The 24,165-nt window shown below is 40.2% G+C and overlaps 2 protein-coding genes across 2 annotated transcripts; one reads left to right on the top strand and one right to left on the bottom strand.

The window, feature by feature from the left end:
• The first annotated feature begins 2,138 nt into the window (after positions 1-2,138).
• On the top strand, positions 2,139-6,846 carry LOC102713101 (alanine aminotransferase 2-like). The gene is made up of 15 exons (XM_006657897.3): positions 2,139-2,417; positions 2,705-2,755; positions 3,157-3,207; positions 3,308-3,373; positions 3,458-3,519; positions 3,922-4,000; positions 4,075-4,179; positions 4,277-4,387; positions 4,640-4,777; positions 4,962-5,036; positions 5,156-5,276; positions 5,348-5,502; positions 5,589-5,663; positions 5,921-6,124; positions 6,234-6,846. Exons 1-15 carry the CDS (start codon positions 2,223-2,225, stop codon positions 6,348-6,350), a joined length of 1,605 nt encoding a protein of 534 aa, XP_006657960.2. The 5' UTR covers positions 2,139-2,222; the 3' UTR covers positions 6,351-6,846.
• A 2,622-nt stretch (positions 6,847-9,468) lies between these two features.
• Positions 9,469-11,217, bottom strand: LOC102710893 (F-box only protein 13-like). Its single transcript, XM_040526099.1, has one exon. It carries the CDS (start codon positions 10,906-10,908, stop codon positions 9,691-9,693), a length of 1,218 nt encoding a protein of 405 aa, XP_040382033.1. The 5' UTR covers positions 10,909-11,217; the 3' UTR covers positions 9,469-9,690.
• Between the last annotated feature and the right edge of the window lie 12,948 nt (positions 11,218-24,165).

The following is a 24,165-nucleotide window of genomic DNA, read 5'->3' as shown; positions in this document are numbered from 1 at the left end:
TAAATTTAAAATTGAAAAATCAAATTTTGGTTTGGATAAGCAAAAACTAAAAGATTGGGGGTGCGAAATCAGCTCCAAGTTTTAAGGTAAAAAATATAAATTTTGGCTCGTAAGCAGAAGCAGCAAAGGCGAAAAGATGACGGCATAAGATACTTGAGTTTGAAGAACATAAGTATCATCTGTTTCGTCTATATGTAAAGGACAAAATGAATTACTAAAAATAAAAAAAACGATTAGATTCTAAACTTTTATGTAGTAAATTTTTGCACCAAACGTGACTGTTACAAGCTTAGAGGTATGTCTGAAAGAAATCCACATTCACAAATGATTTTAGGCGCAGGCTGGAATCTCGACGTTCTTTTTCCCTGTTGTTTTTTTGGTGGGAAAGTCCACATGCAGGACGGCCGCCGCCGGGGACAGACAGGGTGGCATGGGCCGTACGGACGAACGGCCAGCCACGAGTTTGGGCCCACCACACGGCCTTCTTGGCGAGGTGGCCGTGTTGGGGAAACCTCTGGGAGTGGCCCGCTAGCTTTTGTTGGACGGTTTCTGTGATGGGCTTGTTTTTGCTGGGCTGCTTGGGGAAACTCTTCCAAACTCTTAAATGAATATCTCCTATGTCATCTAAACGAAACAGCTATACAAAAATTTAAAAATTATATGTAGATAGTTTAATACTAAACATATAACTTCACGATGAACATGTAAGTTCAAATATAATTTATATAAATTATAATAAAAATAATAAATATGACTATAAATATACAGAGTTTTTTTTATAAATTATAAAAGTCATATTTAAATACATCCCCTCGAGTTTAGAATCTATGTTCGGGGGTGCTTGCCTCTGTTTTGTTTCGTTTCGTGGTGGGTTGGGCTGGAAAGTTGGTGCCCTCTTGCTGGATGTCATCTGGACCGGGTCTATGAAAGTTAATGTTGGTGCAATTATCTCCAAAAACTGAATATTGTAAATAGTTTTTAAGAAAGCCCGAAATGAACAATGTAAAAATTAGTGCATTCGTAAATGCAACTGTATATGATATTCCGACTCACTGTGAGATAAATCTAAAGACTATTACTCCGTATTATTTTCCAGGTAACGTGACTTAATGCATTTTAAATTTTATAGCGATATCTACATTACGCATATGACACATAAATGTTGGGATCAAAGTATGAGATGACTCATATGCAATTATTTTTGAGTATGTAACTCAAAGCATGTTCAGCTTTTGATTCACTCACGGACTATTTCTATCGTGTGGGACATGTGACCATCAGTTTCGTCTTTTCGTTTTTTTTATATAGTTGTAAGTCAGTTTTTAAATTTTTTAACTTTAACTTTAGAGTTTAATTTGAGAGTTTTTTTTATCGTAGTTTATTTTTCAGCATTTACTTTTAGATTGCTAAGAACACGTATATAAAATCATTATTTATAAATTATTTTACATTTGTAAATATTTTCACCTTTTCAAACCGTCAAGTTTATCTATGAACTACAATGTTCCACGTTCGATTCACGGTGGTTTACAATGGCATGTGCGGCTGCCGTTCTCCGATGGTATCTGTAACTTAGGTTGATTAATTAAGGGTGGTGTTTATTTTTAAGAATGATATTTATTTTTCTGCATCTATACGAAAACATTTAGAATTTATGGGGACGTATAGTAAACTAACATAAACGGCATGAATCCCTCCATTTCTAAATGACATACTTCGTAGACATATCTATATTCTCTATTCTCTAGATGCTAATTTATAAATTAAGACATATACTTTAAAACATATACATGGATAAATAGATCAATATAAATAAGCCTAAAAAATATTATAATATGGAGTACTATAAACATTCGTAGTTTGTTTAGCAAACAATAAGTTTAAAGGAAAATGTTCCCTTTTAGTCATCTTATTGGCCAAATTTTACGTTTTGAAATGCTTATATTCCCTCTCAAGTAGGCTGAAAAATGTTTTGTTATCGCAGGATTATTTTACAAAATGAAAACCGAATAACTAGGCAAGTTTAATCGCCTTGCCCTTTTTGTCAAGTAAAATTCGCGTCGTCTCTTTTTCTTTCTTTCTTGCAGGGGACGCAAAACCCGCTTTGAATAATCTTAAAAAAAAAAGGAACAGTAAATCACTCCTCCACCTCGTGCTTCCCCCGGTAGCGATCTCTTCGTCGCTCGGAGCGCATCGCCGCCGCCGCCGCCGCGTCCTCCACCATGCGCCGCTTCGTCGCCGACCGGGCGCGCCGCGCGGCGGCCGCCTCTCTGCGCGCGGCCACCAGATCAGGCGCGCCGTCCGCTGGCCGCCCCTCGCCGCCGCCGTCCCCGGCGGCGGCGGCTGCGGCCATGGCTTCCGCCATGGTGAGGGCCATGTCGACGGCGCCAGTGTCGCTCGACACCATCAACCCCAAGGTGATCCGCCGCCCCCTCCTTCGATTCGGTTCCTTTAGCTTGTCGGCCTGTCGGGTGGGTATTTCCACTGAGCTCAGCGATTCGCCCGAGGGTGGCGAAAGATTCGGTCTTTGCTCGTGCCTTCGGTTTGGTTCGGGGCTTGCTTGAATAGCTAGAGAGTTTAGTGTAAGTAAGAAGCGCACTTCTCAGCGGCAATGGGGATGCTAGATAGCAGGAGCTTGTGCTTGAAGGTTCAAAATATGCTCCATCCTGTCTGAATTCTGATCTGGTTTGTTCTGCTGCTTTAGGTATTGAAGTGTGAATATGCTGTCCGTGGAGAGATTGTAACACATGCTCAGGTGCGTGGAATCCTTTTCTTTTACATCAATGACTATTAGTGGTATAGCTGAGAGCAGCTTTGGAGAACTCAGATTACGTATTAATCGGCAATGTTCTGTCTTGGTTCATGTCCCGTTATAGGGACGTAATATTACTCAATGTGGTGGGTGATGCTATCTGATAACTAGTGGTGCAATGTTTCAGTGTGAGCGACTGTGGCTTGTTCAATATGATCTCGAACAATAATCTTGACCGATATAGTTTGCTGTCCTGAATATTTTCATCATGTCAGTATTCTATATGTATTACCTTACTGAAATTCTGCAAAATGAAAAACTCTGTTATTAGTTATTAATGTCTATCCTTTTAGTTTTGTGACTTTCTTAGGAACATGGATTCTGATCTAGTTTTTATTCTGCAGAATTTACAGCAAGAATTACAGAAAAACCCAGAATCACTTCCTTTTGATGAGGTTTGTGTTTTGATTACATGAAGTAAATGCCTCTGGTAAGAAAAACAAATCTAATACTCTATTATCAATATTTTTACCTCACACATATATTTAATTTCAGATACTTTATTGCAACATTGGAAATCCCCAATCTCTTGGCCAGCAGCCAGTTACATTTTTCAGAGAAGTGAGTTTGTATTCCTTGGATTCTACTTTGCGTGAATGACTGTCAGTTCCATGGCTTCTTACTAGCCAGTGTTGCCTTTTCCAGGTTTTGTCGTTATGTGATCATCCAGCTCTGCTGGATAAAAGTGAAACTCATGCTCTGTACAGGTATATCAATTGCTTAATATTCTACAAGTGTATTAGTGTTAAATTGGTTGTCCCCCATAACCTCTATTCCTCTAACGTAGCACTTCAGAGGCTGGGGAAAATCCTGTTTCATTGTCTTATTCTAGTGCATACATTGAGGGGTGTGAATTCAGAAAATCTTTAGTCATGTTAGGCATCTATGAAGATTCTTATGATCTGCCATGCCTGCAACAACTTGATCATTTTGTATTTTTTTTAATCAATAGGAAGTAATTACCATAAATTGTTTGATCATTGTTGCATGCTAATAACTTATGCGCCTATCCAATTCTAAACAGCTTGTGTACCATTTGCCATTAAGTAGTAGGCTGACTACTCAAGTGTTTTTCAAATTTGAGTATGCTGATTTATGTTTGCATACAGTTCAGATGCTATAGAGAGAGCATGGCAAATTCTGGACAAAATCCCAGGAAGAGCGACAGGGGCCTATAGCCACAGTCAAGTATTCATTCTACTGTTTGATGAAAGCTGTCATGCTTTCGTGAGCCTGGTCATTCATCTGGCCCTCTGTTTCAGGGTATAAAGGGTTTGCGTGATGAAATTGCTGCTGGAATTGCTGCCCGTGATGGTTTTCATGCAAGTGGAGATAACATATTCCTAACAGATGGAGCAAGCCCAGCAGTATGATAAATTGATAATATTTTTGCCAGTTGCCCTTAAATTGTGCATCTCTACATAATTGTCATTACTGAACCAATGAAATTTCCTTTTCACCTAGGTGCACATGATGATGCAATTATTGATAAGATCTGAACAGGATGGCATTCTCTGCCCTATTCCGCAATACCCACTCTACTCCGCATCAATTGCTCTCCATGGTGGTTCTCTTGTATGTACTATGACAATGCTTATAACACTATACAATTACGCGTTTCTTGTTTAGAGTAACAAATCAATGCTTTCAATTAGATCCTTTGTCGAATTTTGAGTTCGCCACAATTTAAATTTATAATGAAGTGATCATTGGTTTTGTTTTGTACATAATGCAGTTTTGGCACTATATTGTTATTAATCACTCTAACTTTGGAGAGATGTGTGTCCATCTCTGATGACCTAATATGCAAAACATATCCAATTTCAGGTTCCTTATTTCCTTGATGAAGAGACAGGTTGGGGACTGGAGGTTGATGAGCTTAAGAAACAATTGGAGGAGGCTCAGTCTAAGGGTATCACTGTTAGAGCACTTGTTGTTATAAATCCAGGAAACCCAACTGGACAGGTATGATTTATTAAGTTATCATACATTTACAAAAGGCCGATATCCTGCATAACGATTTATGAAAAGTCAATTCTATCTACTGGAAGACTGGAACATGATGAATATATAGTTTATGAAGCAACTTCCCCCATCTCAAAAATCATGTTCTTGGAGTGGTTACTTATGGCTCTTCTACTTTCATCAGGTTCTTGCTGAGGAAAATCAAAAGAAAATTGTCGAATTCTGCAAAAATGAAGGACTTGTTCTTCTTGCAGATGAGGTGAGTCCAGAACCCCTTGTACTTGAAGGCTTGAACATTTCAGTTTTAGTGAGCTATTTGACCATTTTCTGTGAGTTTAGTAGGTCTTGTAAGTTGCTTGTTGATTTGTTCCCTGGCAGGTGTACCAAGAAAACATATATGTTGAAGACAAGCAATTCCATTCTTTCAAAAAGATTGCACGATCAATGGGATACACTGATGATGATCTTCCCTTGGTATCATTCCAATCAGTTTCTAAAGGTAATTAAGTTCTTCAGTTATTTCATGTACATCTCCAAGGATGTGTTAAAACTTACTGTTTGTACAATTAGGTTACTATGGAGAATGTGGAAAACGAGGAGGCTATATGGAAGTAACTGGATTTAGTGCTGATGTAAGGGAACAAATTTACAAGGTGGCATCAGTAAACCTGTGTTCCAACGTCTCTGGCCAAATACTTGCTAGCCTCATAATGAACCCACCAAAGGTCAATATACTGCGTGCACAAAGCAATTACTATTAAGATAAGTTGAATAATGATGACAGTAACTTACATGGTTATTTCTTCCACAGGCTGGGGACGAATCTTATGAATCCTTCATGGTAGAGAAAGATGGGATCCTCTCATCACTGGCTCGACGTGCAAAGGTTTGACCTACTTGTTGTAAGCATGGTCAATTTAAACAATATTCACTGCTGAAATTGTAAATTTGGAACTACTGCCACTTCTCCTGTGCATTATGCCAAAACTGAAAAAAAAAATCCAAAGTATTGTTACTGGCTTTTTAGTACTAAAAAAGTAGCACCCACATATACAAACTTAGCTTGTGGAGATAACTTTCTTCTAAGGTACTGTTTGAAGTGCTAAGGACCCTCACATTTTCGCCCTTCTTCATTTTACACAGGCTTTGGAAGAAGCCTTCAATAGCTTAGAAGGCATCACATGCAACAAGGCCGAGGGTGCAATGTACCTCTTCCCTCGCATCCATTTGCCTCAGAAAGCAATTGGAGCTGCCCAGGCAGCTGGTACTGTCCCAGATGCATATTATGCCCGCCGCCTTCTTGAAGCTACTGGAATTGTAGTTGTTCCTGGCTCTGGATTTGGGCAGGTAGATTCATTTCAATGCCTCTGAGAATTATCGGGCTCTTGTTTGCTCAAAACACTTTTGTGTCCACACTAACATATTTCTGTTGTATTTTTAATCTTGTGATGTGAAGGTTCCTGGAACGTGGCATTTTAGATGCACAATTTTGCCACAAGAGGACAAAATACCAGCAATCATATCCAAGTTCAAGGAGTTCCATGAGAAGTTCATGGATGAATACCGGGATTAAGCATCATTTGATGCCCTTACTCAAACTTGGCTTTTCTTTCAGAGGCATGCCATCAAACTTCTAATCAAAATAATAAGATCATCCATTCGCACCACCCCAATTCAGTGGATTGGTCAATGTAACTTGCCTCAGCTCTCATTACAGTCAGAATGAGAAGTTGAAAACTTACAAAATGTTGTAGAATTTCCTACTAGAGAAAACATAAACTTTGCCTTCTGTTTGGCATGTGAGAAGTGTCTTAGGCCTGACCGTCCGAGAGATGTAGTAGTAACAAATTACTCGAACTTTGAGGCCTACTGAAATGCCCCCAGCACATCCCTGAAATTTTGGCTAATTCTACGGGGAATCTTACTGTCCAGATGTTCCAGTTTTCTTCTGCTCCTTTGACGATGCTACATTGCTAGTACATGTAAAGACACATTGCTACCTACTGCCAGATACCCCCCTATGTCTGAACTGAATCAACTGATAAAGAGAAGTTTGATCAGCAGGAGTGTCAGTATAGCACAGTATATACATGCCTGCATTCTGCTCCAAACAAAATACAGAAGTTGCAGGTTTTCAACCTGCAATTGAGAACACACTGTTATCCTAGATTCTCAGCCAGCCAGTCACACACACTCAAAACTCACAACCCAGCTTTCTTTGGAAAGATTACACACTAATGTCAAAGTTTCTCCAAAATTAAGGCTTTTTCATTGATGAAACTTTAAAAAACTTTTGAAATGCACGTTCAGCTGCGGAAAGGAGCCATGAAATTTGAGCTTCTTTAAATTTTTTTTAGCAGTAGACCAACCTCCTTGGGGCTGAAGTGCCGGCCTGTGCAGAGAGAGGTGGTCCACCTAAAACCAATGGGCCCAAAAGTGTCTCTTAACCAGCCTGGACCAGCTTTGCCTGCCCTTTGCCTCAATGCTCCATGAAGCATGCCACCAACCAGTAGTAGATTCAGATGCCTGCTTCTTCAGTAAAACTCACTACAGTAATCCATGGAAATTAATCACTAGAGTAGCAGTTAATCACTCACATTGTGTGTTGTTCAGTTGTAGTATGTCAGTAAACATTTGTTTTGATCATCAAACACTGTACTAACATCATTAGAATTTACTGGGAGAGTTTTTTTTTACTGTGGGTGTGACAGTAATCAACCAAGCTGTGGTTGCAGGTTTTGCATCTTCAGTGTAAGACCATTTTAGTGCCAGTCTAAAAAGGCAAATGGCATGCTGCCCTTTTGTGTTGCTGGGATGTCCCTGGATCGGTGGCTGCAAGATAAAACCGTCATGATAGTAAACAATTCCCTTGCCAATTTGTCAACCGTTCCATCATTCTTCCCAGTTCATGATTCCCGGTCCCCGGCTGTGTTCATCCAGAAAGCGAAGTCTTGCCTACCTCCACAAGTTCAGAAAAACATGTAAAAAATTTCAGCAACAACAAACATTGCATAAAGTGACATGAATTCACATAATCTGCAGCCTCATTTTGCTGGATCTTTACTGAATTCAGGCAAATTCAGTTGTAGGTGTGTGGATGGAACATTTCTGATGTCTGAACTCAAGATGCAGCTGCTGATGATTTAGGCTCACTGTAACGGTTTCCTGGCCAGTACACACAGCTGATTACTGCAGTGAGTAATGTTAGGTTAAAGTGAGCGCATGGAAAAGCCTCTGTGTAGAGGCTGTTAACTAGTACTGCTAAAGCTGTAAGCATGCTTTGGGTGAGAGCTTTGTTTGCACTTGCTGATAAAGCCATTGCATCCACAGCTCAAAGCAAAGGGCAGCCAAAAAAAAACACACACACACACGGCACAAAGCAACCAGCATCTGCACGCACGCTTGCACACAGTTGACACAAAAACATTCTGCTTACACTGACATAATACTCACTCTAAATCTGTGGTGACAGTAATGTGTTCATCCAATCTCCACTCGCCCACTCTTCAGAATGCACCAACTATTTTAGCCATACTATTGATGTATTTTGTGAAATGAATGTTTCAAGGTTGGAAGATTCTTTTACACGCCTGAACTTTCACCAACGAAAGAAACAAAACAATAAACTTTTAACACTGCTCAACCTTTACTACTGGTTGGCCCTAATTTAGAGTGGTTTTAGAATACGGGATCAGATCTAATCGTCTCCCATTATCTGTAGATTCTATCAATAATGCCGTGGAATTTTTCAGTGACGATGCACGAGCAGCCATTATCTCAGTCCATTTTACAAGCTGTACTTTCACGAATGGGGAAAAAAACACATGAGCATGAACAGTGAATATGCAATAGAATTTGATGGTATTTGATAATTTGAAAACGAAATTTTCATAGCAAACATTCGATATAATAAGAGTTGTACAAGCTCTAAAACTTCTCTGAATCCGCTACTGAACTTGAAAACCAATCCCTACTACTTGGCCCTAGTTTATAGTCGTAGTTTTCTGTCACAGTATCAGATTCAAATTGTTGCTCACTGTTAGTACTAGATTCTAACAACAATAATGCAAATGGAATTTTTCAGTGACAAAGCAAGCATAAGCAGCCATAGACCAAGAAGATAAGAGAACAGAGGGGGTAGAAAACTGAAGAGGCGGCAGATGAATGATGATATCCCCACAAGGATTCTGCCGGCGACATTGGCAGGCCGGCCGGCCAGCCTCGCCGTGCGTGCCCCTCCCACGGCGAGGCTCTGCCGCTGCGTCAGTGGAAGCCACAGTGCCACCCTTCCAAAGCCGAAGGCACCTCTCGCCCTCTCGCTTTCGCTGTTTGCATGCATGTGTGTCTGTCTGCATGCACTTGTGCTCAAAGGGAGAGGAAAAAAAAAAGGCACCACCAGTTTCTACAGTGCATGTTCTTGGACCCAACAGATCAATCTTGCAACAATTCAAGAACTCATCTTTTTTTCAGTTTCTGAATCTTCTTGGTGATTTCTTGGTTTTTTTTTTAACCTGGTGATGGTGATGAACTGGTTATAGCTGAATCCTGCATCTCGATTCTGTAATGGAAGGCAGAAAATTGCAACTTTGCAGTTTTGGAGTAGAGTGTTGCAGGTACTAGTGTAGTGTGTGTTGTGTTGCATCTGGCATGAGCCTAGTTAGGGAAAGAACAAAGTGACAGTGAGATGGGGATAGTTGATGCACTCTGTTGCCATTGGCACAGGAATCAAGAAAGAACAGAAGCTAGTGTCAATGAGGAGAACACAAACACATTGACGAGACAGACAGGTGACTTTGATTCCCATGAAACAATCTCAAATCACCAACAAAATCATGCACACAGACAAGCATAAATCAACAATGGAAGGCATGGAGCCAAGCTATGGCCTATGCATGGCTGCTGCTGCTCCTTGCTTAGACGGCGACCTCCATTCTTGGCTCGAAGGAGAAGGCGGCCACGAAGTCCATGGCCTGGCCGTCGCCGGCGGCGGCGGCGCAAGGGGGGAGCTCGTCCCACCGGTTGGTGGTCACGTCGCACATGAAGCAGCCGTTGGCAGCCTCGCCGGAGCTGACGCAGACCATGAGGCGGTCGCCGTGGCCGACGCAGTTGACGTCGGCCTTCTTGCCGTGGAAGGCGTGCGACATGGACGGCGGCATCGCGGCCACCTGCCGCCACGCGCCGCCGGCGAACTCCCACACCCGCAGGCTGGCCGTGTCGAGGAGCTCCGAGAGGACGACCACGTAGGCGCGGCCGCCGCACGCCACGACGTCGATGGAGTACTCGAAGTAGACCGGCAGGATCCTCGGGAGCTCGGAGAAGACGCGGCGCGCCAGGTCGCAGGCGACGACCGCGCCGGAGTGGCTCAGGAAGTAGGCCACGGCCTCGCCGCCGTCGCCGCACGTGACGACGGACGAGTACTGCCTCGACGCGCTCCGCTGCATGTTCGTCGCCATGACGTCGCCGGACTTGCTAAGGAAGTAGACCGTCTCGTCGCCGCCACCGATGCCGCCCTCTGCCTCGCGTTCGGGCGACGAGGCCTCCGGCTTCCTCGACAGCGCCACGGCATCCTCCCACGCGTCCTTGGACGAGTCGTACACCGCCATGGAAAGGTCCGGGAGCTCACCCATGATGAGGACGACACGGTAGGGGGAGCCGTACATGGCAACGGCATGGAGCGCGGCCGGTGCGGCCGGCGGCGCGGGCAACACGCGCGACGCGCCGGTGAGCGGGTTGGCTACGGTGAGCGCGCCGGTATCCGCCGCGCGGTACAGCACAAGACCCCCCGCGGCGGCCACCGGCAGCACGGGGCCCGGCGCGGCACGGCACCGCGCCCAGGCCCCCTCGGCGGCGTCGAACGCGACGGCGGGACATTGCCGCCGCTCCTGGCCGTCGGAAAGCATGAGGAACCAGGGGTCCCGCGCGGGGACACGCCCGCACGCGGCGAGGAACGTGGGCGACGCCGCGGCCGCGCGCCAGCGCCGGCACACGCCGCGGAGGCGGAAGAAGCTCGCGGGCGGGAGCCGCGCTAGGACGCGCTCGAGCACGTCGTCGTGCATCTCCCCGAGCGCCCCATCCTCACCCCCGCACTTACGCTTCTTCCCGCCACCGCACTTCGCCACTACCGCCGCCATGCCCGCCCGTCCGCGCGCTCCAAGAACTCGAAGCAACCAGACGAACACCAAGACACCCCCGCAAACGGCAACGAGCAGAATGGCGGCGAGGTCGCGGGCTTTATACCGGCGTGCGCGAGTGGAAGCGCAGAGCGGAGGAAGCTTCGTGCGGGTGAAGGAAGCAGGCGATGGTGGTGGAGTGGAGGAGGAGGTGGAGTCCGTGGCTCTTTTTGTTCGCGTTGACACCGGCAAAGCGAAAGAGAAAGATGCAACTTTGGGAGGCGGAGGAGAGGGAGGGAGTGGGAGGAGCGTGCGGGCGAGCGTGCGTGGGAGTAGGCGCCACCACCACCACCACCACCACCACGGTCGCTGCTGGTAGAGTCGTCGTCGCCGGTGTGTGTATATATAGGCCCCGACGCCAACGGAGACGACGACGCCGTTCTATTGGTTACTGCGTCCTACGAGTCCCTGGTATACTGCTGTCAAAAATATTTATAGTTCAGAACACGAGGATTTTGTTAAATTTATAAAATTTTATAAGTTATTTTGTGTTAAAATAAATTATAAAATCTCATATGTTTATAATGTTATGATAGTACTTCTACGTATATCATTTGTTTTGCTTTTCAATTAAGCATTTAATAAATAATTGCTTGTTAGATTTTATAAGTTTGACCAAATAATTATCTTAAACGATAAATGTTTTTGACTGGTGGGAGTTCAAGTTTAACTATCTATTTTATTTAAATTAATTATGTAATTATTATCTATATTGTTATAATTATATTTATTAGTAGACATATATCTTCTTATAACTTGTATTTTTTTTGGCTTTATATGAAATGTTTTAATAGGACGAATAAACATGTGCTAATATCTATGATCCTAAATTATTTTGTGTCTATAAGTATACCCATTACTCCTGATGAAAATGAAACCTTGCAGATTCCTATTACCTACGGGCGTCACGTACACACGGGTTTACTTATATACCATCACCATACATAATAATATAAATAATATAAAATTTATATAATAAATAATTTTCAAGATTAACAATTAACTATACTATTTTAAGGCAATGTAAACATGAACTTTAACTTAAAATGACCATATTTATTGTGAGAATATAAATTGAAGTTTAATTTAACTATATATTAAACTATTTATAGAATAATAAAACCCATGTATCAATTAAATTTGATGGGTTCACAAGCGAATGGGGCATGTATAGTGGTTACGCATGGCATGCCTATTTCCTCATTTTGATATGTGTTTTGACCGGTAACATACCACCGGTAAAATAAAAAAACATACCGATCATAAAAGGATTTTTACCGTAGGTAAACAGTTAATCGGGTCTGATTGTCATTTATGGATTATACAATGGATTAAGGAACATTGGATTCTGCAGTTATACTTAATGCAGGAATGAGTGCGGTTGGAAAAGGGACGGTTGTAATTTTTAATTTTAAAAATTGCTCAGTAAATTAATCGAGTTCATAGAACTGATTTTTGTTTATCAAAAAGTCTCTCAGTAAATTGACCATGTTAAATCGAATTAACTTTCAAGTAAAGATTGTTTGAAATTCGTCTGTTTTTATCGGTTACCGAGAGGTTATAGCGAATATTGACGAAGCTGCCTAGGGGTGTATTAATTCGGTTGATGAAGAATCTTGTGAACCCCACCCTGAAATAAAAATAAATTACAGCATTTTCATATACTAGATTACCTTTTTTTTCTTTTTTCTTTAAATTTCTCTTTTTTTAAGGGTCTCAAAAAACAGTTTAATTTCTCCAGTTTTCCTAAAAAAATCCTTCGAAACGAAAAGACCAGAGATATCGGAAATGTTTTTACAACCCGAACCACCGAAAATTTCTCTGCTCGAGACAATACCAGTAAAACGTACTGTATCGAACAGTAGTCGTAGTAAAACGTCGATCACCAGATGGCTATTCTGATAGTACAACCCTGAAAATAAAAATCACCAAAAAAAAATTGCTGAATTTTGTCACCGAATTTTCACTGTGGCAGCGTGGATCAAGCAGAGGTGACAAAGGGATCGGCCCAATCGCCCAAACGGTTCAAAGCCTCCAAGAACACGAGGCCAAACAAATCCACTATACTAGCTGCAGTACAACAGAGTGCTACTCCCGTACTACTAAACGTACAGTGATCAAAGCAAGCAGCAAATGCTGCAGCATTCATCAACCAGATCAGCACTGTGTCCGCGTGTAATCAGGTTCTGCTGCGCAGGCGCTGCGACGACGACCTCTTGACGCACTATCTTTTTCTTAGTTTTTTTGAAAGCCTTTAACGCACGAATTGTAATCTAGCCATTTATTTTCTTTTAACGAAAGGCTAGATCAGTAGCTATACTCCTTCTGTCAAAAAAAAAACCAATTATCCGGTTTCCATGTCCAACGTTTGACCATCCGTCTTATTTAAAAAATATTTAGGAAATTAGAAAAAAATTAGTCACACGTAAAATACTATTCATGATTTATCAACTAATAAAAACAAAAAAATATCAATCGAAAAAAATTGAATAAGACGAAGAGTAAAAAATTATAGATAAAAAGTGAAAAATTGGTTTATTTTAGGACGGAGGGAGTATTTTCGTGCTACAGTAAATCTATAGTGGGTGATTGTTTAGCGATTTAAAAACCAACTTTGGAAAATAAACTTTAGCCAAAAATTCCAAAGTCAACTTTAAATTTAAGACTAAAAATTTCAATTTGATCATATAAACCTAAGAAGAGATGGACGATTGCTTTTCTCTAATAAACGGTACCGCAGAATTTATGGTCCATTAAATTTACATCAAGCAGCCGTAACGTGACTGCTGAAGTTACCGTCGCACTGCATACTGCATGGGATCCAAATCTTGTTGTGTTGCGTTGCATTGCATTGAACTTTCGCCGGCGGCCGGAAGGCAACAAGCAGGCACGGCCACGCCGGTCTGAGCTGCGTGCGTGCATCGAGCTTCTAGTCTACTCCCTCCGTCCCAAAACAAACCAAATTTTTATCATTTATCTATAATTTTTAACTCTTCGTCTTATTTAAAAATTTTTTACGATTAATATTTTTATTTTTATTAAATGATAAATTATAAATAGTATTTTACGCATTAGAGAATTAGTTTTTTTAAGGAGGGAGTACCATATATCCATAGCTCATCTCATCTCCTCCTCGTAGGGGGAGTCTCTTCTTTCCATGCTTCATCTGTTCCCTTCCCTCTCGTCGTCGCTTTTGCTTTACACAAGTCAAATGGATGGGGACCTCGCCGGAGCAGCAGCAGAATACTATCCGGTGGGCCCTCCCTGTTCTTCCCTAATACTGCCTCTCTGTTCCGAAGCAAGATCTTTTTTCATTTACCATGACCATTCGTCTTATTTGAAAAAATTTTGTGATTAATATTTTTGTTTTTACTAGATGATAAATATGAATAGTACTTTATGCGTGACTAATTTTTTTAAGTTTTTATACAAATTTTTTAAATAAAACAAATGATTAAACGTTGGACACGGAAAAACGAAAATCGATCTTATTTCGGGATGGAGGTAGTACTATTATTTTGTACCATTGAATTCTTTTCTATGTAAATAATATTGTATTGTACTCCCCCGTCTCACCAGAGTGTATTTTTTTTACGGTTTATGTTCTACATAGTGTACTTTTTTATGGTTTATGTTCTATATTTGTCCATCCGTTTTATTTAAAAAAGTTTATTATTATTATTTTTATTGTTAATAGATGATAAAATATAAATAATATTTTATAAGTGCCTATTTTTTAATAAAAATTATAATTTTTTAAATAAAACGAATAGTAAAACTTTAGACACAGAAATTTACAAATACAATTAAATCGGGAGGGAGGAAGTAGTATACAGAAACCGTAGAGCACTCAAAGAGCATCAAAATGGTGCAACCCAGGGCATGCAGAGTACGACACCACTACAGTATCTGAAAGACTGAAGCATGGTGCATAGCAACCAAGCTTAGCTGTGCAGACAGCGTGTCTGAAACCCAAAGCCTGGTACAGTAACAACCTAAAACGCAGCAGCACAGCGCCATTGCAAATCTAGGATTACTGTTGCTAACAGTAACAGAGACCGAGAGAAAGAGTGCCAGTAATTATTTTAATCGATTAAGAAAATGGAGGGTGCAGAGATCTCGAGATGCTGTGAGAAAAACACAAGCCCACATGTTCAGATTCAGAGGGCCTGTGTCGCTGCGTCGTCGCCTGCTCTGCGCCACTGCGCGTGTGCGTTCAACTCTCTGCCGCTTTGACGGTGCGTACAACAATATTTGCCCCTCATCAGCAACAGTCGCCCAGATACTCCTCCTCGCCATGCCCTGAGCCTGAGCCAGCTAAAGTTTTCAACGCCTGTATCATGTTTCGCAGCTTGGACCCTGTCAGTCGCAGCAGCAGCAACATTTGCTGCAGTTTTGACAGTTTTGTTAAGAAACCTTTACAGCAAGATTAGTGTAGGTTTCAGATCATTTTGTTACTAGCGGTTGCTGCAAACGATGCATCGATCAGTCATGTTGGGGGCAGACAGTCCTTGATCAAAAACCAAGCAAAGTACTACTGTAGTACTTGCTTAACACCGGTAGTAGTGGTACCATTTGTGAGTTGTGAAGGATTAGGAGGAAGCGGCCAAGAGTTCCAGGGAACCAAGAAAGATGCTGCGGCACCGTACGTAGGAGCACACATCTACTACTAGGAGGAGCAAGTGAAAAAAAAAAGGAGGTGACCGATGAGGACGGAGATGAACAAGAAAAGAGAGGGGAAAAAAAAGAAAAGTTGAGAGAAAATGGGCGGTCTGAGTGAATCTTGTACAATCACTGACAAAAGCTACGAAGGCAACGCTGCTGCTGCCGCAGCAGGCAGGCAGGCAGGCAGGCTCTGACGAGAAGTGGACGCATAGATTTGCTACCCCTCGCCGCTGCTGGCTGGCTGCTGCTGATGAGAGCGAGCAGCAGCAGCACAGAGAGACACGGGAGGAGGTGACTGGACGAGACGAGCGGAGCGGAGCTGCTGCTGTACGTGCTGCGGCTTGTCGTGGCTGGCAGCGGCGGCCATGGTCGGAGACGGAGGGAGGAGGAGTAGTGCGTGCGGCGGCCGGCCGGCCGGCCACCTCGTCCTTTGGTCTGAAGCAGGAGGCAGCCAGCTGAAGACGATGATGATGATGGTGCAGACGACGCTGACGATGCAGCAGTGCATGGCCGCTGCTTCGGTTGACCTGTCTGTGGCCTCTGGGCAGATGGTGAGATGGATCAACCGTGTGCTGCCGTGTTTCTGTTCATCTCTACAGTACGGATGCGTGGTTAGGTTAGATCAGGGTCAACAAAAGAGCTGGTCGCTATTAGCTCCATATTTTTTTAATGTATGACGGGCGTTTGTTTCTAGTCGCTAGTTACATTAAATGTTTAAATATTTATTATAAACAATAAACGTAGTCTATAAATAAATCTCAGGCATAATCTTGGACTAATTTACGAGACGAATCTAATGAGTTTAATTAATCTATGATTAGCTTATGTGATGCTACGATAAACATTTGCTAATTATAGATTAATTAGGCTCAAAAAATTCGTCTCGTGGATTAGCTCTCATTTATGAAATTAATTTTTTGATTACTCTATATTTAATACTTCAAATTAGTGTTTTAGCCCTATCTAAACAACCCCTAAGAACTAACATATAATCAACTTAATAATAGTTCTATATAAATATATATTATATCATTAATGTATGGTCTACTTTTTATACATATTTAATGTCTTTTGCAACTGGTATATTGTAACTGGTTGTAGAGATATAACTGCTTTTCTTCTCCCTTCTTTTTTTTCTCCAGAATAAATACGATATTAAGGTGTTTTAAACCCAATTATATCACTTATTATTCTCGCTCTTACCGACGCGCCGTCACCGGGAGAAAACGGCTCTATGGAAACGACCCAATGCAACTGGGGAACTTACCATATGCTTACCTTTTAACTACTCTAATATACCTCTCGTCTACAAACGTTGCAACCATGTAGTTTAAATTTGTCGCGATTATAATACACATTGATATAATTAAAAAATCAAATTATATATGTATTAAGAGAGAGATATAGCTATAAATGGGAACAGTTGGAAACATGACATTTTTACACGATCAATGATCGATCGTTTGAGAATTTCCAACATCATCATTTTCACCCCTTCCTGCGTACCAGAGCATAGGATTGTAGTGAAAATATGGTAGTCGGTTTTATCCCATATAGCGATACAGAGCATCTCCAACAGCTTATCTATTTCATTCACTATCCTAAAAATAGAGGATGGAGACTACAAATTAAGGTCCAACAGAATGATCATATTATCATCTATTTTAGGATGTCATCCATATTAATTAGGAGAGAGAAACTTCATATTTGGATGATCTCTCTATCCTCTAAAGAGATAGAGAGGATGTCATACTGGTGGAGTACAAAGAGATATGAAGGATGAAACTGTTTTAAATGATTATCTAAATAAAGATATGGATGACCAAATTTAGATGAGCTGTTGGGGATGCTCTAGTCAATTAAGGGCCTGTTTGGTAGAACTCTGAACTCCAGATCTTAGCTCCAAACTCCAACTCCAGCGAGAATCGCTTCTGTGGGAGCTGAAGAGCAGATCAAAACTGTTTGGCTAGCTTGGTCTGCTCCAGAACTCCTAAAAAAAGGATATGGAGTATATTGACAATAATACCCTGGAGTCATGATTAAACCATAATTTAATTATATTTCTTTTTCATATAATTAAATACCTATTATTTTTTAAATTTGAACAACACACAACTATATGGTTACAAAGTTCTATATGATAGTTAATATATAATATAAATGTTTAGTAATAATATATAATCTTAAATGAGTGGTAAATTTAATTAATTATAATAAAATAATAAAGAGCAGTAGGTCTTTTGGCGTGGAGTGGAGCTGTGGAGCAGCAAAAATCCAGCTCCACCCCTGTAGTTCATTTTTTATGAGCAGATCCGCTTAAAAAATAGAATCTGTACCGTTTGGTATAACTCCGGATCTAGATAAGTTAAAGTTGGATATAACTTCGGCTCTAAAAAGTTAAAGTTAGGAGCTGTAACTACGCCAAACGGACCATAATAATGCACTTCCATAACATACGATTCCAAGCGTTGAACTTGGAGATTGCCTTCTACCTTGTGTTTCTGTTTGTGTCTATGTGAGGACACTCGACGTAGGGAACACCTCGCATAATTGCGAGGAAATTAAGAACCTTTAAATTGGCTTATGTAGCACTTGAGAGCACTCAATTTAATTGGCTTGTACTACGAATAGTATTACAATCTTATCTCGGCCGACAAGCCATGGAAGAAGTAATAAAAAATTAGAATTAATTTATATGTAAAACTATTATATTCATATTTTAGTGATTTTAAAATTAATATTGAAAAGATAAAAAAAATGGTAAAAAAACAACACCAAAATTAACAAAAAATGACATGGAGCCAATATGCAAAGTATGAGAGTGTTATTACCAAATATTCCTTCCATGCCAAAATAAAGGGATTGCTAAAGTTATGCATGGTATTAAAGAACTGGGTGGAATTAAATAGAGAGTAGTTGACATCGATTGACATAAGAAAATATATGAGAGCAAGTTTAATAGTAAAGTTAACCTACTAGCTATAAACTTATATTATAATCAACAAATATAATAAGTTGACTATAAGGTTGGCTATAATTTTTATCTCTTATCCTTGTATTTAATATATTTTTTGAGAGTTGGTCTATAGCTGGCTCTTGCATGAGAGCCAACCCCACTTCTTTTTTATTATCTCTTTTCTTCACATCAGCTTATAGCCAACTTATAGTCTACTATTATGCTCTGAAAAGTTCATACGAGGGATGCCTGGCACTTGCTGTATTTTGAAACATATTTTGATCGTTAAAAGTTGCTATACTTAGGTCATGTTTAGTTCCAAAAAGTTTCTCCAAAAATATCACATCGAATCTTTGGACATCTAAATAAACCATTAAATATAGATGAATCAAAAAACTAATTACATAGTTATGTAAGAAATAGCGAGACGAATTTTTTTAAGACTAATTAGTGCATGATTAGCCATAAGTGGTACAGTAACCAACATGTGCTAATGACGGATTAATTAGACTCAAAAGATTCGTTTCGCGGTTTCTAGGCGAAATCTGAAATTTGTTTTATAATTAGACTATGTTTAATACTTCGAATGTGCGTTAAAAAATTTAATGTGATGTTTTTTTAAAAAAATTTCGCAACTAAACAACCCCTTAAAAACCGAGAGAGTAATTTATACTTCTACAGAAATGTTTACTATTTCCACCGTTACACAACCACCCTAGTTATATCTATGAATCTATCCTATAGTGTATAAACATATTTTACTCATTGGACAAATCTAACGGCCAAATTATCTACGTCATATCAAACGGTCCACGTCCATCTACCATCTTTCCCTCTACCGGTTCCCCAAATCACCTGTGCATTCCATCTATACTCCTCAATCAAATCTAATGCATCAAATCTACCGGTTCTCCAAATTTCTTTTTATGCAATATAAGGAGACATGGTGATATTTATTTTAAAACTCACGAAAAATTTAGATGTCGAATTACGTGTTATTTGAGAGTTGCACGGTTGTCTTGTTTATTTGATATATACAAACATCAATAATTTTCCATCTAATAAATTAGATGGTAAATTGTATCGGATGCAAGTCATGTTTGTATAAGGTAACTTTCATTAAATTTAGCTTTATAAAATTTAAGTTTTGTTCTCATATTAGATAACATAAATAATTTATTTAACTAAAATTATCATTGTAATATGTGAAGATTTTGCAGTGATTCTGAAATAAGTGTCTAAACTTGTTGTTACAGTATTTTTGAAATTTGTTAATGACCTTGGTCTTGCTAAAATTGTTGTCCAAACTTAGAAGCTTGCACTTGCCATGTGTTAACCTACAACTAATTTTGTAAAACTATCATAGTCGGTATTAACCGGTGGTTTGTTACAATTTTGTTAGAGTTTTGCTAGATAATCAGTAACAAATATTTGATAGGCAGACAACTTCGAATATTTAGTTTATAGAATTGTATTTGAAAGAGTTTAGAATATCTTATTTATATTCATAATCAGAGTCGTAGTATTAGCATGAATATGCTGATAGTTTGGATAAGTACGAGGTATCAAGAGATAAACCATTTTATAATGTCAATTGTGGCACTTTTATACCAAATTCTATACTATAAAAAGAAAACGATAGCTCCTAATACCACCCTAACGAGGGTAAAAGAAAAACTGTTCAGAACAAAAATAAAGCTCCAAACAGGACACGGAGACACAGTGAAAAGGCCGGGTACGTCGTTAAAATTAACAACGGTCAAGCGAACACACTGCCCTATATGGTCGAGGCAGCCTGATCTAATCATTCAGGCGTGGAGATCCAATTTATTCACCCAGTTAACCTCATCATAATCTCGCGTTAAAAATGCTGTCAATATAAAGCTTTTCCAATGGTCGTAAGAGCATCAATTTGGTTATTTATATATTCATTTAGATGATCATCTAAAACAGTTTTATTTTTTATATATATCCTTTCTATCTTTTTAAAGAATGGAGAGACAGGACCAGTTTCTCTCCTAATATGAATGACATCTAAAAATAGAAAATAAGATGAATGTACTGCTGGAGCTTAATTTGTATCCTACATCCTCTCCTATTTTTAGAATGGAGATGACTAGATGTGCTGCTCGGATACTGTAAGTACGTGCTACTGCACGCCAGCCATGACAGTTGCAGAGTGGATCCACGCTGAATTTGCAAGCAAAGAGGGAAAAAAGGTTGCAAATCATGCGCAATGCAGTGCAATCGAGTGGCTTAATTTTTTGGTTTAACCGACAAATGGAGAAAAAGCTAAACCCAACATCTGTACGGGTTAACCTAAAGCATTTGCCCTATGTTCTGAAAGTGCTTCAGCTATTAGAGCTTAAAGTGCATTCTACTAATTATGTAGTTAGTACTAGCAATTTTTGTACTCTTCTAGGCTTCGAATTCTACCTGCTGTCTGCATATACTTTAGTAGTGTACACATGGATTCAGGTTGCATGTACTCTGCATACAGTTTATCAAGGTCATTCAAATCCCTTCGTTTCGTAACGTAGAATGTTTGACATTTTTAATTATAATATTTGATCACTTGTCTTATTTAAAAAATTATAGAAATATTATTTGTTATGTTTGTGACTTACTTTATTATCAAAAGAGTTTTAAGCATGACTTATTATTTTTTATATTTGTACTAAATTTTAGAATAAGACAAATAATCAAACGTTAAAAAAACATGTACCTAATTGTTTTGTGAGAAATCTGTACTCTCGGCTGCGATGCTGTTACATCACGCAATAGGATTTTCTATTATTAAACATTTTCAAGTAACATATAAAACTAAACATATTTTTTGAAAATTTCCCAAAGGTAAATATTTTGCCTTGCATTATCTTCTTATTAGCTTTTCAGTCGCGCAATCCAGATTTGAGTCGTAAAACATAATTTTTTTAATGCATATTCTAGGGCTTTTTTTTTTCTATCGCAAGCTATTTTTCCAACTTTATTTTTATATTTATAAATCATAGATATAAAAGTTTTATCTATAAAATATTTTTGTTGTCTGATCATATTTCTATGGCTTACCAGTCAAATATCAACCACTCAGAGCCATGCCATATGCTATATGAGTTGATGATCAAAACCATAGCAATTTCCCCATTGTCACAAAATTGTCCTGAAAGGCTGAAACAGTAGTCCCGCTATACGTACGCCTATACTATTTACGAACGACTGAAACACTGTAAGCATTGATTGTAACCATTGATTAGGCAAATATATTCAGGTGAATGGCACTGTAGCCGTTGATCAATTGATCATACGTAAGTCGGATGGTTGAGTAGTACGTATAGCAGATTCTCTAAAACAGACAGAAGATGCCGGCCTTTCGGCATATAACTCAATGTGGAATTTCAAGTTTCTAAGCTAAAATTCAAAGCTGATTTTGTTGAACTCTTTTATTCTCCTAGTTTAATTTAGATCATTTGCATTTTAGAATTACTTTCCGGTAGTTGATGTACACGTAGGGCAACCGTGGGATACGACGCACCTGCAAATAAGTTGCATTTTTTAGAATTTCAAAACAGTTAGAAAAAAAACAGTATCTTCTTCACATGTTTCTGACTTTGTTCTAGCGTTCGTGCTGGGACAAATAAATAATTGGCGTCACACGTGAGACAAAGACGAAGGCCGGTTTCTCCTCCTTGGTACTCTCAAAAGCCAAAGCAGCAAGGAAGAGAACCAAATGCGACCCAGGGGCGTGAGCGTGTCCTGCGTTGGATACTGTTAAAGCCAAGCCAAGCCCAGCCTTAATCAAGCTGCTCTTAGCTGAAATCAGCCGCCCTCCCAACTTGGCTCACTCATCACACTCGCGTCAGTTCGTACACCATCTTAATTGCTTTGCTGCTAACCTCACCAGTACAATCAAACGACCTAATTAACTAGTAGCAGAAACATAAGCTGCCTTTTGAGACATGAGACTTAGCTGCATCTAATTAGCAGCACAAGAACAAGTTCATATAGCATCACTGCATCAGCATGCTTAAGCCTGCCTGCCCTGAGTGCAATTATCACACCACCAGCTGATCCACCTCCATTCCAAGATTAATGCAAACAACTTTTTGTATGCACATAGTACATGTTCATAATCATCCATCTGTTTCGAGAAAGTTACACCAGTTTTGTGTAATTGTGTTAATACAGCATTGCTTTTGTCATGTACTGTACACAAGACCCATGATTACAGATGCAATGGCAAGTATGGTACTCCATGATAGAGCCGTACAACAAGCAGGGTGTGGTAGAGTTTTGTCAAGAACAGAAACCACAATTATGGCTATCTATCTACACACACACACTACAAAAGCGCTTTACCACAATGCTCCGTTTTTTGGTCGGCATGCAGCAGCAGCAACAGCCAAGAAATTGCAAGCAGCTGATCATGCATCGGAGGGGACAGAAAGCAGGCAGTTCGGAGTGGATGGATGGATCGCTGCTGCCATTCTCGACTGATCGTCGAGCTGTAGTGAGCATCTATATCCAATGGAGCTGGAAAGGACGTGAGGCAGGGAGGGAGAGGGAGTAGACGAGCAGTCGCGAGGAGGAAGACGACGGTGGATGAGCTAGCAGCTGGTCGAGGAGAAGAGGAGAGAACGTGTCGTGCGATGAGAACGGATCATCGTCTTTTGGCTTTCTCCTTCCCCGAGGAGAGGCTTCAGAGTGGCTGGTCAGCCTTGCACGCACAGCCGGCCATGTTCTTCGGCTTGCTTTTGGATTGTTTATCTTCGGCGTCCGCGTGTGGGTTTTTTTGACCTGCCAAACGGAATCGATGGAGGGGTTTGTTTGTCCGACGAGTTGTTCTTCAGACTTCTTTTAGAACGAGTTCAGACTACAGAGAACCTCGAAAGCATTTCGTAGAAATTGTAAGGGCACGTACAACAGGCTAAGAGTAAGCACAATAGCAGACTATAAGTCAGCTATAAATATATTTTAAAGAGATAAGAGAGGAGAGAGAAGAGAAGTAGACTATTAATTTGTAGCCAGCTACAGCACGAGCTCCAAGACACAATGTTTATATGATAGGTGGGGTTAGATATTAATTGTGTAGTCTATAACTATTGTATACATTGGCTATTAAATTGACTATAGATCATTTGTAGTCAGCAGCTCGCTATACTATTGAACTTACTCTAACAGCTGTTGTCTACTGTATTTTTACACATATAATTAAACAAGCAACTTTATACGATGAATTGTTTATTTAGTTATGTTTTCAAAATATTTTATACATTCCCTGACACACAAAGCATACGCCTCGTAGCTCCTCCATACAACACCCGTCAACTGCCTGCCGATGCCTCGCGTTGGAGCACACACCATCGCCGTTGCTGAACGAGGCAGCATGAATCGTCTCTATCTTTATTTAATTGTGTCCACGTCAGCTAATTACGTCACCGTGGCAACACAAAGACAGCTGCCGTCTCAGCGTCGTACGTGCCCTAACATTCTATACACCAGCTCCGTTTGAACTAATACTGGAATTTTAACGTAAAATGGCTTCAGGGCTCATTTTGAAACACATGAATTTCATAGAACACTCATAAAGTTAGTCGAGC

Source organism: Oryza brachyantha, chromosome 7 (genome assembly GCF_000231095.2).
Source record: "Oryza brachyantha chromosome 7, ObraRS2, whole genome shotgun sequence".
NCBI classification, from domain to species: domain Eukaryota; kingdom Viridiplantae; phylum Streptophyta; class Magnoliopsida; order Poales; family Poaceae; genus Oryza; species Oryza brachyantha.
This window is presented reverse-complemented; position numbering and strand designations above follow the sequence as displayed.